The 15,611-nt window shown below is 32.0% G+C and overlaps 2 protein-coding genes and 1 long non-coding RNA gene across 3 annotated transcripts; 1 reads left to right on the top strand and 2 right to left on the bottom strand.

The window, feature by feature from the left end:
• Nucleotides 1-1,443: 1,443 nt before the first annotated feature.
• On the bottom strand, nt 1,444-2,577 carry LOC127121097 (uncharacterized). Its single transcript, XR_007803310.1, has 2 exons — nt 2,156-2,577; nt 1,444-2,059 (listed from the first exon to the last, which is right to left on the bottom strand). It is a non-coding gene; the product is annotated as an uncharacterized LOC127121097 (long non-coding RNA).
• Nucleotides 2,578-4,066: 1,489 nt separating this feature from the next.
• Nucleotides 4,067-5,529, top strand: LOC127117945 (protein RESTRICTED TEV MOVEMENT 2). Its single transcript, XM_051048072.1, has 2 exons — nt 4,067-4,257; nt 4,583-5,529. The coding sequence occupies exons 1-2, from the start codon at nt 4,107-4,109 to the stop codon at nt 5,434-5,436; spliced, it is 1,005 nt and encodes a 334-aa protein (XP_050904029.1). The 5' UTR covers nt 4,067-4,106; the 3' UTR covers nt 5,437-5,529.
• Nucleotides 5,530-5,595: 66 nt separating this feature from the next.
• On the bottom strand, nt 5,596-14,120 carry LOC127117944 (molybdopterin biosynthesis protein CNX1). The gene is made up of 13 exons (XM_051048071.1): nt 13,761-14,120; nt 13,527-13,653; nt 13,269-13,399; nt 12,559-12,660; nt 12,343-12,426; nt 11,826-12,053; nt 11,465-11,643; nt 11,277-11,381; nt 10,781-11,089; nt 8,043-8,200; nt 7,843-7,949; nt 6,158-6,214; nt 5,596-6,002 (listed from the first exon to the last, which is right to left on the bottom strand). Exons 1-13 carry the CDS (start codon nt 13,911-13,913, stop codon nt 5,781-5,783), a joined length of 1,962 nt encoding a protein of 653 aa, XP_050904028.1. The 5' UTR covers nt 13,914-14,120; the 3' UTR covers nt 5,596-5,780.
• Between the last annotated feature and the right edge of the window lie 1,491 nt (nt 14,121-15,611).

The raw sequence follows: 15,611 nt of genomic DNA, 5'->3' as shown, positions 1-15,611 counted from the left end.
TTCTAAAGAATGGCAAGCTCCTGAAGTTTTGTTACTTAGTTGAAGATTCTGAAGATCTCAAGTCAGATGTTGATGTTATCGAAGTTCTGACTGAAAATTCTGAAGATTCTGAAAATTCTGAAGATTCTGAAAATTCTGAAGATACTGAAGCTCTCAAGCCAGACTGCTGACACTATCAAGATTCTGACTGAAGACTCTGAAGTTTGTGAATTCAGCTACATTTTTCTTCATTTCATCAAAAGCCAATGAATTTGAAGATAATATCAAATGGATATATGATCAAATAGTATATAGTACAAATCAAATATTCTTTCCACTACCTGATATCATGGGCAAGAATAGTACTATACATCACACCTGTCACTGAATTTGTTGGCGAAGGACAGTACGTAGTATCACTCCTTTTACATATCCAATAGTGGACCGTCGCTCTATTTGGTATCCCCATTTTTCCCTCCAACTGTCTCTTTTCTTATGCTATATAAGTACAATATGTATTATTACTTCTTTCACCTATCTAACAGTGGATAGTCGCTCTAGTTGGTATCCCCATTTTTCCCTCCAACGGTCTCTTTTCTTATGCTATATAAGTGGAACTTGGAGACTTGAAGAAAAAGTTGAAGCACTACAACAATTTGACAAGTTTATTTCTTTGTGAAAAGCTATCAATTTTTGTATACAATTTTTCTTTAAGTGTTTGTAATTCATTTGTGTAAAATTTGCTTGTGTAGAAGCAACTTGTAACACATAAAATATTATTCAAACAATTTGTTTGATTTTCCTTAAGGAGACTATGGTATAGTCGAATCCTTGAGAAGACAAAGAAGGTTATTCTTTGTGATTATTATAATCAGTTGATTATAGTGGATTAAGTCCTTGTGTATAAGGAAAAATCACTTTGGCGAATGGACTGGAGTAGCTTTGAGTTTCAAGCGAACCAGGATAAAAATACTTGTATTTTTATCTCTTTGTTATAAACATTTAAGTGGTGTTCTTGAATTGAGAAAAAGCTTTTGTTTTTAAAATCCAATTCAAACCTCCAATTTCTTGTGTTTTTCACACCTTGAGTTATCTATGTCAATCACTTTTGTTTTGATAATTGGTTTTGTTTTGTGTAATGTATTGAAGTAAGAATTTTAGTGAGGTTTACGAAGAATATGAATGAAATGTGTAATGTTGATGAATCGTGTAATGGAAGGTTTAATTATGTTTTAAGTAATGGTGTTGATTTGGTGTAATTTGTAACTTTGATTGTTGAATGAAGATGATTTTGAATGAAGACTTGTTATAGTTTATCAGATTAAAATTCAAGTTACAATTTATCATATTCAATTTTACAGTGTATCAGTTGTATAAATTTTGTTATAATTTATCAGATTAAAAATCCAGTAATGTATGAAAATGACAGTAAGGTACCAAAATATAACATGCATGAAATAACGGTAATGTACCAAAATCATCTTCATTGATTTAACAAGTTTAAAACATCACACTTGTTCATGACACTGGTAAGGTATAACAAAAAGAGATATTGCACTTGTTCATGACACAATATGTTACATAATAGAAAAAAACATTGCATACAACATCATGACACAAAATGCACATTACAAAACGTAGAGCATCATCTTAGACTCTTCATTAATGTATTCTTGAGTCGGTTGTGTAGGAGTTAGTGCTTGTGATGAAGATCCAATTTCAATTTCTTGATTTTTCTTTGACTTCTTATTCTTGTTTCCAACAGATCTTTCAGTTGGGATATTTTTGGACTTCTTGTTCTTGTTGCCACCCTTTGGTATCGGCGGGTCTATTTCCCTTACAACTTTGTTTGTTGTGTCCCATAGTTCCACGCATGTGACAAGTAACTGTTGCAAGTTTTCTTTGCAACACATGTGCGTTTCTAGGCTCATCATTGGTCTTGTTCCTAAGCTTTTTGGGGCGACCAATTTCCCTTCGCATTAATGGTGGATTCACTGCTAATTTCCCATTTAAAGGACAAAGTTGTGGGTCATTTGTTGGGAAAACGATATGTGCATAAGTCTTCATAAAGGTGGTTTTCCTGCACACAGACACAACACAATAGAATATATAAATAACAAAAGTATAAAACATGACAAGATAAATAAATAGAAATACTATATTTTTCTTGTTGTACCTATAATAAACAGAGACATAATCCTCTAGTTTTCACTTGTTATGCCAAATACATGTTATGGCATAGTTGCAATGGATGACAGATAAGTCTCATTTCCTGCATGCACAAGTTTCGTTTTTCAAATTTACACAAGTTTTGGGAAGAACAATACATATACTTGAGACAAAACTTAACTTCTTTGTCTCTTTTCCATGAATGTTGTGGGTTGTTCTTCATTGAAGAAATAAGTCAATGTAAACAAGACGAAAAAAGATGATTAATGCTTCAAAGTGAAAAATGACACCTAATAATGAAAGAATGGAACTGAGAAATTAGAATATATTGATACCTTACCTTTTTGATATAAAGATAGAAAATAGGATTCATATGCAAAGTGAGAACCTAAAGAGAACGCAAAAAGATATGAACTGATTTATATCATTTATTTTAATATAATATTATAACTAAAATTAAAAATATTAATTAATTTAATATATTTACATTATTGAAAATATTATTCAGATTCAAATCAATAATAAACAATAACATGTCATTGCATTATAACATAAAACAATACTTATCATATCATTAAAATTCTGCAATATGATGGGCTATCAAAAAATAAGAAATATGAATAATGGGATCAAAAATCTGATTTTTTATTAAAATAGATTGACTAAAAATACATTTAAATTTATTTTTTTAATATCATCAACATCTTTCTATTTATCAAAAATACTAGATTAATTTTACGCTCACCGTAGTGATTCTAACGATATTCTACATATGTTTTTCCATTACTTTGAATAAAATGCAATAAATTTATCCTTTTAAAAAACAGTTTTAGACTCGTTTTATTAAGTCAAAAATCGATTTTTATAATATTTCCTCACAAAATTTGAAGACGGCCAATGAAGATCAAGTTGATTTAATTTACGGCCAGATTGTTTCGGTTTTTTATAAAATAATTTTTATAGTATTATATATTTTTATTAAAAAAAATTAAAAAATCATAAAAAAAATATTTTGAATAATTATTTTTAAAATATTATTTTAAATATTTAATTATTTTATTGAAACTTTTTTGAATATTAAAATTTTTAAAAATCACTTTATTTTAAAATTATTTCAAATAGTTTTTTATAAAAATTATTTTTGAACAAAATATTTTTAAAAAATTACAATTCCAACTATATTTTTATCTTCAATAATAAATATTTATATTATAGAATAACAAAATTAGTAGTTCGATTTCTAAAAAATGAATTTAAAAAAGTTGTAATATTTTAAAAAACATTTTCACAATAATCATTTTTGAGAATAAAAAAAAAAACTATTGTTTTAAAATTAAAACAAATAGGCCCTTAGTTCAACCAAATTGATACTTTTAAATCTTTAATCAATTTATATTAGAAAATCTATAAAAAAAATCAACTTTCTCAAAAACAATATGGATTTTATATACTATTAAAATAAATACACAAACTAATATTTTTATTAACTAAAAACAGAGTAGTAAAACATTTTACTTAAGAAAAAACACTTATATAATATCAAATAACAAAAGTAATAATAAAATATAACAACTTGATTAAGATTTTGGGTGATCAGTTTTGTATGATGTTAAATAGACACCCGAACCATAAGAATGCAGTTTAAAATAAAATATTTTTTAAGAAGCGAAAATGAAAATATGTAACTCGTTTGTCGGGAAAAAGAATAGCAGTAAGAACAAAAAAAAAAGTAGTTTTAGGTTTTAGCATTACCAATATAAGAGGTCACCTCATTTTGTTGCTAAAGCATATTATTTTTCTTGTTGCACCAGACAGACCAAGAGACATAAACAGAAATAGCATAATGTTTGCACGAAAAGAAAGTAATAAACCAAATAAACAGAAATATAATGTACTTGCAAAATACATGCTAAATACGTTTCTCATAAACTCAACGAGTATAAAAGGAACATCATGCCATGACCAATTCAATTACTCAGAGGGCAAGGATACATAAAAGCAAACAAGAAATAATGGATACAATTAGACAGGCAGAAGCTGATCGTGTCTATGAAGACTTTGAACCATCTCATAAATGGGATGATGGGCGTTTCACTGTTTTGCTACCAGGTATACACTTTCAAGTTCTCAAAAGGAAAATCTTGGAAATTTTCATTGTTATATATTAATACTAATAAATTATGGTATTGGCCAAAATCATGTTATCATCATTCAGTTTTTAATAAAACCAAATGTAAGTCAAAAAGCTAAAATAACGATTTTATCCTAAATACTACGAATTGCTTAATGAAACAAGGTCACACTAAAACACAGGAAAACTATTTTCCTCACATAAAAATATTTGCTTTTTATTAATTTGCAGCTACATAAAATTCTCATCTATTTTTACATTGAAAATATATATTTCATATACTTCCAAGTTTTAAACATGCAGGATTTAGAAAGGATCAAATGAAGGTTCAAGTGACCTCAAAACCTGCCTTAAGGCTGATGGGTGAAAGACCGACCTTTCAGAATAGATGGCGTCGTTTTAAATTAGAATTTCCTGTTCCTTCTGATTATGACACAGACAGTGTAACTGCGACATTTGAGGGTGGCCTATTAACTGTCAAACTTACCAAACTTACTAAGCCTAAGGAAACAACAACAAATCCAGAAGAACCGTCACAAAAGATTGATGAGCGAAAGGGTCTTCAAGAGGGTACTGCAAAAGCTAAAGAACAGAAAAAAGAAACAAATGAAACAACAACAAACCCACCAGAAGAAGCTCCAGGGCCAAAGGAACCCTCACAAAAGACTGATGAGCAAGAGGGCACCCCAAAAGCTAAAGAAGAGAAAGCAGAAACAAAGACTAATGAAGTCTCTGATCAAAACACACCAACACACAAGGAGAAGGATTCAATAACTGAAAAGAGCAAAACAGAAATAGAAGCTAGCATGGACAAAGTGGCTGAGAAAGTGAGGACTAATGGATCAACTGAAAAAACAGATGCAGCAACCTCTAAAGTTCCTAAAACCAAAGATGCAAAGTTTGTTGCAAGATCCAAAACCAGGCTTGTAGATTTCACTCTCCCGAAGGCTCTCTCTAGTCAGGATGAAAATGAAAATGAAAATGAAAATGAAAATGAAGCCCTTGGAGATTCAACCAGAAGTCTTAAGAAGTGGAAGAAATTGGTCGCTTGGGTCATGCTAATCTTATTGGTTGTGGGACTTGGGCTTTATTGTAGAAATACATTTGGATCATCTCAAGGATTCGACTTTGAGGAGATGCTACTATTTCCTTACTGATTTGTGAACATTGCATTATATTATTTTTATTTTCATTTCTGTTTAAATGCATATATCCAATAAAAGAATAATATTTACATATAGTTCAGACTCTGTCAACTGTATTTCAGTTCAATAGTCATGTAGATATATTCTATATTTCATAAACAAACATCTATATTCTCTTTTACTCCATTCCATTTTATTACAATATTAAATATTCAAATAACAATAAGGTAATTTTATCACATTTTGTTTATTTCATCTCATCCATTCCACTCACCATCAGATAGTAAACATAGCCGATTCATTCTAAGGATACTTGGGGGCAAAAAGGGGAAGCAAACGAGAAAATATAATCAAATTTACTTACAACAGGAACAAGAAACCTCAGAGCCCCCACCATCAGTGGCTGACAGATAACTCTGTTCCCAAATATCAGTAGGAACTGCTTTGGCATGAGGAATGTGATGAGGATGTTTCTCTCTCTTGTCTCCCCTGAGCTGCTTAAGACCGTGCTTAAGAGCTGGCAATAAAGCTTCCATACATTCAGCAACAGCATTCGGGTTTCCCGGCATGTTAATGATCTGAATATCGACATATTAAAGACCATAACTTAATCACAAAGCAATCACAAATGTATCAATAAACTGATGGGAAAATTTTGTTGAGAGGCAATGCTCAGGTTCCATTCATTATGCTATCAAAGTAGATATAGAATCTTATGTTTTTTTTGCCTTACCAAGGTGGATCCTCTGATTCCAGCTGCAGAGCGTGAAAGCATTGCCGAGGGAGTCACCTATTTATGCCAAGAAACAACAAGACACAAGAGAATTATATATCACAGGAAACAGTACCAAATCTGTCATAACATTCAAAAATCAGCAAATACCAATTCCAAACTTATCTGAGAAACAACAGAAATGCATGTCATATCAACATAATTAAACTTAAGCAAGCATATAATTGCATCAATCCAAAAGACTGAAGATCAAATCAAGAAAATAAAAGGCTGATCTTCCTTTAAACATACCATAAATATGAATAATTCTACTTGCATAAACTTTTATACAAAAGTTCCTGACTAATGGCCCTTTGTTTTATATTTAGAAAAAATTAATAAATGATTTTTATAAAAAAAAATTAAATACTAAAAGTTTTTGTTAACTCATTTTTTATAAATTAAAAGACTAATTAAAGATTAAAACATATTCAAAATCACATGATTCTTCATAAAGATGTATCTCAAAAATATTTTTTATGGTAAGATTCAAAGTGAAGCGATATTTAGAAATTTTGATATACAAAAAAAAATTATATTAAAATGATGAAATACCTAAAATAACATTTAAGAAAAACTATTTAAACCAATTTTTCAATTGAAGCCTTTTTTTCAAAAATTCTTTTTAATTTTTTGTAAAACAAAAATATGTAACGCTATAAAAATCTTTTTTTTTAAAGTGAAACAAACGGCTCTTAAATCATTTTTTATTTATCATTAAATGAATGTGTTTTAGTTATCACTTCACATCCAATCGCAAGGAGTAGGGGTGTACGTGGGTCGGTTTGGGTTGGGTTTGGACAAACCCAATACCCAATCCATATAGGATACTTCGGTTTAGGTTAGGTAAAATAACCACCCGTTACACCAATGGGCCGGTTTGGGCAAACCCACTAATTTTCGGGTTGGATTGGGTTGGGTAGTGGGTTGTCCAAATAATTTTTCTTTTTATTAATATTAAATAACAAAATGAGGAGTCATCATATTTTTTTCATAAAAATTACTCAACATTTATATTTTCTTTTAAAAAATTAGATAACTTACTTTTACTATCTTTTAGCATCATAAAATAATAAATGATATCATCAATTAATAAAATTATTATAAAATACTAGCAACAAATTAAAGTGGTGTGACATAAAATTGTATTAGCATCAAATATATTAAACAGTGAAACATTCAAAATTAGTTAAAGTCATGATTCACAAAAATACTAAATCTTAAGAGACTAAAATTGCAATAACTAAGATAATATTCATCAAAATCATTAAAATTGTAATAATAAATTTTTGATTAGTGGGTCAATGGGTTTGGGTCCGGTTTTACCCGAAATCCAATTTTTTAATGGGTTTTTTTAGTTTTCAAACCCATGTACACCCCTAGCAAGGAGCTTGCAAATGACAGTTCACAAAAGTAGCATTACTCTAAATTTACAGGCTTCTTTTTTAAAGTCTCATAGACATAATGATAAAAATTGATAGACGGCTGACCAGCACAACTAATCAGTTTAGTAGAGTTCTTTGAACATTAATTTCGTAAATAAAAATGTGAAAAATTCTGAAAGTAAGAATACGAGAAACCACGCCATACTAAAACTATATAACTATTATTTTTAAGGTGACTAACATAAGCATAGCTGCTCATACCTTTAAACTCTCTTGCATCATTACATACAAAAGACCAGGTGTTTCTTTTTCAATCAACTCTTTTGTTGCTTCCGGTGTTACATCTCGTGGGGTAAAGCCAGTCCCACCTTGATTTGCAAAGACAAAAACAATGGAAGTCAACTCAACACGACTACAAGTTTTACTCTTTAGAAAAACTGATAGGTTACATAGAAATGTACCTAGAGTAATTATAAGATCCATGTGTTCATCATCGCTCCATCTTCTAAGAATGTCCTGAATTTTTGCCACATTATCTGGAACAACAGAAGTTGCTACAACCTGGGCACCTCCTAGCCTTTCTGAAGAAGAATTAACAACAGAAACTGCCCTTGGACCACTGTTAAATTAAATTGTAAAGGAGTCAGCAAACTTTGGTGTTAACACCAACTATTAAAAAACAAGCTTGAACTGTCCGGTTGAACCAATCAAAACATGAACCATCTGAGTATCTTGTTCAACTACTCCATATTACAGTATATTGTCTGGCTCAGCTATGGGTTGACCAAAATTATAACTAGTTGAACTAATCAAACCCATGACATAGAGATCTTGCTAGTTTGATATTCAGTTAGGATTTTAAAACGTTGGCAAACAAGCATCATGACCATTTTTTACTTTGAAAAACACATTATTATGTAATCAGATAACTCCAATCAAAATAACTAGCATCATTATGTCACCGAAGGCAAAAATACTAATAAACTTCAAGTAATCTGTCTATTTCGTTCCATTCCATTTCCACTAACTTTGGATTGGGGAAACCTTAGGAGGAATTTCACTTTAATAAATGCAGAAAATTCACACAATAAAGACCACAGGCCATCATCCTTGACCTCTAAGAGTTTGCTTGCATAATTTTTTCCCTATCAACTCAACTTGAAACCAAGATTTCCAACAAAAAGGCTTACAACTTTGAAATCTAGTAACATGCCCAAATAGAAGAAAAAATACCTAACCCCAGGATGACTGAGAGACTGTTTCTGGGGGATAGAGCCACTTGCTCAGTAAAACATTTTTTCTTTTTGTGATTGAATTTACTATTTCTTTTATGGTAATATGTGTAAATTTTGGTAAAAGACTTGACACCCCTGAAAACAACTTGCAAAGCAACAATGGGCAAACAAGCAGTTTAAGAAACAGAGAAAATGAAGAATAAATAAAATATAAAGGAAAGTACAGTCCTATTATTACATGAATGAAACATCAATAAACATCAAGTGTTATACATAAGATAAGTGGGAATTCAATAATATGAAGCCTAAGCTGATGATACCAAGTAGACAAGGCTGATTTCTAAAGTCAATAGTCCACACCAAAAACAGAAGAAACTAAACAGAAATTGTATCTTCTAAACTCCAACTTCAAGATTGTTGCAGAACACTCAGTATATCCAATGCCCCTTTTGGCATTGACTAATATAAAGTTTGCTCTTTACTTTGGCATCAACTTTGTGACCTCTTTCAAACAATGATTAAAAGAGGTGTATCTAGATGCCATTCAGCCTTATCCAACTGGGAAAATGATTTGTCAATTATGATAACACCAGATGATATAACTTTTTCAATAGCATACAAATGATGTATAGTACATGAGATATCATATACATATCTAGCTTTATAGAGATCAAATGCTGTAATAAATGCACTTTAATAAATGCCAAAAATTCACAAATGAAGACCACGGCTTGCTAGCAGAACTTTTTTCCTAACGAATCAACTTGAAACCGAAAGTTCCAGCAGAAAAGGTTACGAGTTTGAAATCTAGTAACATGCCCAAATAGAAAAATAAAAGAAAGAATACCTAACCTATGATGACTAAGAGACTGTTTCTGGGGTGTAGAGCAACTTACTCAGTGAAACATTTTTTTCTTATTGCGATCAAATTAGCGACCTCACTTAGTAGGATAAGACTTGGTTGTTGTTGTTGTGATCAAATTTGCCCTTTCTTCCATGAAGATATGTGTAAATTTTGGTAAAAGACTTTAATAATGGGCAACTTGCAAAGCAATAATGGGCAAACAGGCAGTTTAAAAAAGAGAGAAAATGAAGAATAAACAAGATGTAAGAGGAAAGTACAGTCCTGTTACATGCATAAAACACTGACAAACCTCAAGTGTAACACATAAGATAAGTGGAAATTCAATAATATGAAACCTAAGCTGATACCACGTTAATAAGGCTGGCTGATTTCTAAAGAAAATAGATCCGTGCCTAAAGCAGAAGAAACTAAACAGAAATTCTTATCTTATAAAGCTCAAACTTCGAGACTGTTGCAGAACACTCAGTACATCCAATGCCCCTTTTGGCATTGACTAATATCAAGTTTGCTCTTCAGTTTGACATCAACTTTGTGGCCTCTTTCAAATAATGATTAAAAGAGGTGTATAGAGATGTCATTCAGCTTTATCCAAATGGGAAGAAGATGATTTAACAACTATGACTACACCAGATCTAGCCTTATTAAGGACAAACGCTGTGTTGCTTCATTCCTCTAGTAGCACAGAAAAGTTCTCTTTGATTTGAAGGAGTACACTAGATGCACCCAATTAACAAGTAACAACAAAAACTCATGGCTAGCCTTGTAAGACAAGAACAAATATGTGGAACATGGCTAATAGCTCATTAACATTTTTTTAAATCATGTAATTTACCAGTTTGTTTCTTAAAAAAATGATGTCCAGTGAATTAGAAGCACCGAGAAGTTGCTTCATGTGGAAGTGCAAAAACTAGTACTTTAGCTTTTAAATATTCCTCATAAAATTGGTTTGCAAACTATAAAAATAAATTATTGATCTATGCTTGTTTAACAATGAAATCCAAATGGGTTACAAAAATGCTTAGTCCTGATCTTCCTCACTGTGCATCTTTCTTTGTTTGCGCAAACCCAGATAATAATATAAAACGAAAGTCAACAATACCTTCGATCTGGGCCAGCCCCTGCAGCAACTGTGTCACTTACTGTAAGAATAGCCACTCTGAGGTCAACACCCCCGGAAGAATCTGTAGTTACTTTATCTGGTTTAATTCCTGGCAAAGCAGAGGTTGGGTCTGATGATGTATGATTCTTGCCAAAACTCACAGGTTTTAGGTTGGAAATTACGATAGCTGCCACTGGGGTCCCAGCAGATACAACACGGCCTGTTGCTGGAAACTCCAACAAGGCATTAGCTGACTTCATGCTAAGTAGTCGACTACTCCTCTGATGACCAGTGCTTTCGGCAACAAAACTGAAATTCATTGGCAAGAAATAAAACTCGTTCGTCTATGAAACCCAGTCAAATATAGTCATAGCAATTACGCCTCTGGAAAACAAGTAAATACACCCCCCAAGAAAACACGTGCCATAAAGAAAAAATATCTGTACATATATTCTTCTGACTAAAACCTCAAAAATGCAATTCATCATTAACTTACCCAGGGCTGCCTGTTCCATCATTGTGAGTCCATATAACAGTGGCACGATGATATTCTGGTCTAAATTGATCTGTCTTTATGGGCTGTTGAAGCCGAGCTTGCACCCTGCACAGAAATGAATGAATGAAATCCTAGAGAAAGCAAGTATGACATCTCAACAAGAAGTGTCCTTTAGAAGTTTATGTGACCTCAGATGATGAGGATTAGTCCAACCAGCGAGATGGCGTATAGCAGGGACCACAAAAAGATGAAAGCAAACTGAAGAGCTGACGGGATTTCCCGGTAGCCCAAAAGCTAGAATTTTACTTTCTGTTGATTGAGAACCAATCTCTGCAAAAGTAAATGGCTTGCCTGGTTTAATACACACCTGAAAGAGAGATAATCTTGAGTTAAGATAACATGATTTATAAAATCACACCCGCCAAAGTAATAGATAAAATTTTACTATTTCTACAACTGCATGAATACAACATGCAAAATTTGCACCACCAGACCAATTACAGGAACGCAAGAATAACCAACAAGAATCAAATAAAATGGTGGCATAACCTTATCAAAATGAACCTTTCCTCGCTTTTCAAGCAAAGGCCTAATAAAATCTTTGTCTCCCATCGAAACACCTCCTGAAGTTATGAGAATGTTAATTCCAGAAGCAAAAGCCTTATCCAAGATCCTTCCTTGGCAATCTTCATCATCTTTAGCAATACCAAGGTCCACAACTTTGCATTGATGCTGTACCGCGGCTGCCAGAAGCATGGCACGATTAGAGTCCCTAATCTGCATAGGATCTATATATTAGCTTATGTTCGTTTTAATTACATTTACCAACAAAAACCTGTAAACAACATCTAAAATTCAAACATATAGCCAACAAATGGTTAGTTGAGTAACATGGTAAAAAAAGTAAAATGTTGTACAACAAATTTTGAATAATACATGCATATATGTACATAGTAAGAAATTCATATCCAAATTCATAATAACTATAACATTTTTGTTCCTGCTAGGCATCTTCACAAAAATATAATGAACTCGTCAGACATGTGCTAGCCTTCCATAACAATACCTGACCACGACCCAAATGCCCAATAGATGGCTCTACAAGCTCATCGCCGGTAGAAAGAACAGCAACAGTTGGAGTAGGATACACCTGCATCAACAAAAAATTTCAAACATAAATATAAAAGAGCACACGTAAGTGCCTCTGTGCAGTAGAACCCAGGTTCCATCATGGAAGAAACTAGATCGTCTATAGATTCAAGGAACTCTCGAAACAAAATACCTTTACTGTTGTCACACCAACTGTAGCAAGCAAGCCAATCTCAGAAGCACCTAATATTTCCCCCGATGTTAAGACCACTTCATCTTTCTCAATATCAACTCCCTGTCAATGAATACTTTTTCGATGAACCGCAAAATTATAGATCACCAAATACACCAAAATGTCCACATGATAATACAAACAAAAGAGAACATTGCATTAATGAAGAATGAACCTCCGTTAATATTGTCACACGTGATTATATAATATAACTTATGGACATGGTAAATATCCCTAAGCTCTAAACCCTAAAACATAACACATGTGACCCTAAACCCTAAACCCTAAAATGTCAATTGTATATTAGTGAATAATGTTTAGGATATAGGGTTTAGTTTGTGCATGCCAAGTATATCATTATAAAACCTCCAAAACAATGTACTAGTATGTGGTTATACAGTATACCTATATAAGCTAAGAAGCCCCCGACACTTGTGATTGAAGGTCTGAGTCTGGAATCATGATAATACGGACACGACACTAACACATGTGAATACATTATTACTGGTTGGTGTGTGGTGTAATAATACACACACGACACAAACACACATTTGAGTCCATTGTTATTGGTGTGGCATCTGGTGTCCTTATACATGGTTCATAACTTGTAAACTCAAAATTACGAACATGGTTAAACTACTCTATAGAAGTGATAATAAACAAACACACACCACCGGGCGTATATCATTGCCTTGTATGGTTTTCACCAAAATCTTGACCCTTTCAACCTCATCTGAACTATTGTTGACTTTTTCAGTATCTTCAACCTGAACAACCGCATCAGCACCATCCGGTATAGGTCCTGAACCAACACACAAAACATCACAATCACAAAATAATATTTAACCTATCTTACCAAACTCCAACGATCGCAATCAATTAAAACTGAATGCGAAGATTATTGAACAGTAAAACTAAACTAAAAACACCTCCGGTGGTTACATAAGCGACAGTTCCGGGAACGACGGTAACACCAAACGCATCGTCGCCGGCTCTTGATTCAGCAATCACCGGGTATTCTCCAGGCCCGTCTGCAGCTATAACCGCATAACCGTCCTGTTCCAACAATAAAAGCCCAAGCCCAGGCCCAACCGAGTTTAATTTTTATTAGTGGAGTGAGAAATAAATAAAAATAGAGGAAATAAGTGAGGGTTTTGAAAAACCTTGGTGGAAGCGGGGTAAGGAGGTAAAGGATCAGGAGCGCGAACTTCTTGTGCCAAGACCTTGCCAAGGGCGTCGTGAAGTGAAACGGAAATTGGGGGAAGACGTTTAGCGGCGTTAAGAATCGTTTGGAGAGCGTCAGTAACGGAGATCATTGTTTTGATGGATTATTTTTTGGGGTCGCGTCCAATGTGACAGATACTGATACTGATACTGATACTGTTGCTATCTATTTTTTTTTTTTTTGTATATTTATTTTCTCATGTATATTTGCGTAAGGTAAGAAGAGGCGTGAATTAAAAGGAATGTCTTAGGGGGAAAGAAGAAGAGATGACTGTTGTCTCTTCAATTGTCCAGGAGTCGGGAAATTTAAGGGTACCAAAAAATTTTCCATTTTCAGGAGATTTGTGCTTACTATTTCTTTTTTTTTAATTTTGATATTTAGATTTTTTAAATAAGTTTAATATTTTATAGTATTTTATAATTTTAAGTAAAATGTACATTTTTATTAAAATAATATTTATTTATTTTTTAAACTGAATTTGATCCTAGTCATTATCCTTCAAATTTCTCTTTGACTTACTAGAAAGATATTTTTTGTTTAAGTTTCTAACTACTACATTATTTTCTGTTTGACTACCGTTTAATTAATATTATTGGCTGGTTGGTCAGAAAAAACATGTTTAACGTGTCTATTCTCATGTTTTTGCTTGATATAAAAAAGATTTTTAATGTATCTAAAAAATTAAGTGAATATTTTTAAATTTTATATAGTTTAAAATAGAATTGAATATTAGGTCGATTTGGTTGGCTTGAGTTGGGCTCGCGCTTAATACGTTAAAACGGTCTAAGTCATGAATATAATTGTTAGATCCGATTTCAACTGAATTTTAATACGGTTTAGTCGAATTTGATTTAACTGATTTGTTGATTAAAATTGATCAATTTGTTCGATTAATTATATTTTAATACTTTTAAATAAAGTAATATTTTAAATATAAATTTTGGATATTCGAATATGATAAATGACTCAATTTGATTTTTTTTAAGGTCTAAAATTTATATTTAATAATGTTTTATTTGAAGGTCCATACACCCCTCATATACGAAAATACAATTTTGAACGCACCAAAATCACAAAAAAAAAATTGAAAGTGTCGTTCTGAAAAGTGTTATTCTTAAAAAATCAAAAATCGATGCAAAAAAATGTAATAGAAATTATCACCAATCATTGTTATGACATACATTAAAAGCTTTACATTATATAGATAATTGTTAACGTAAATCTAACAATACATTTCATGATCAAATACGACGTGTCAACATTTTTAGAATATTTCTGATCGATCTCACAGTCTTCGCATCCACCTCGATCATACATTTTATTTCGTAACGCGATATGTATTTAACATAACATTAAAATCTTCATGTGCCTTCAGCTCTAACTTGTTGAAGTGTATCTTCTCTTAGTTATCAATCAATAGTGAATGATAATAGAGCTTCAGAACTCTTTGATTGACAAGATACAAAAATTTTAGTATGGATTTTAGATAGAAGAGATAGGTGATCTATGTGAACCTAAATTCAAGAAGGGGTTTCTCACCGTTGAAGTAGACAAAAGCGATACATGAATATTGAGACATTTTGTGTGTGATTGTATTAACAATATGAAGGACATCAATATTTATACAAGTACTAGGTCAACATGGACCTTAGAAATTTAATATTATCTTATAGGATATCCCGGAGATGTACTTCTGGATACACCCAATTTCGTATAGTAAAATTAGAGTGTGTGCAAAAATTTAGTTTCGAATAAATCCTTGTGAAATTTATTTTTATAGAAAATTAGG

Source organism: Lathyrus oleraceus, chromosome 2 (assembly GCF_024323335.1).
Source record: "Lathyrus oleraceus cultivar Zhongwan6 chromosome 2, CAAS_Psat_ZW6_1.0, whole genome shotgun sequence".
NCBI classification, from domain to species: domain Eukaryota; kingdom Viridiplantae; phylum Streptophyta; class Magnoliopsida; order Fabales; family Fabaceae; genus Lathyrus; species Lathyrus oleraceus.
Note: the sequence above shows the minus strand (reverse complement) of the source record. Positions and strands in the feature narration are given on the sequence as shown.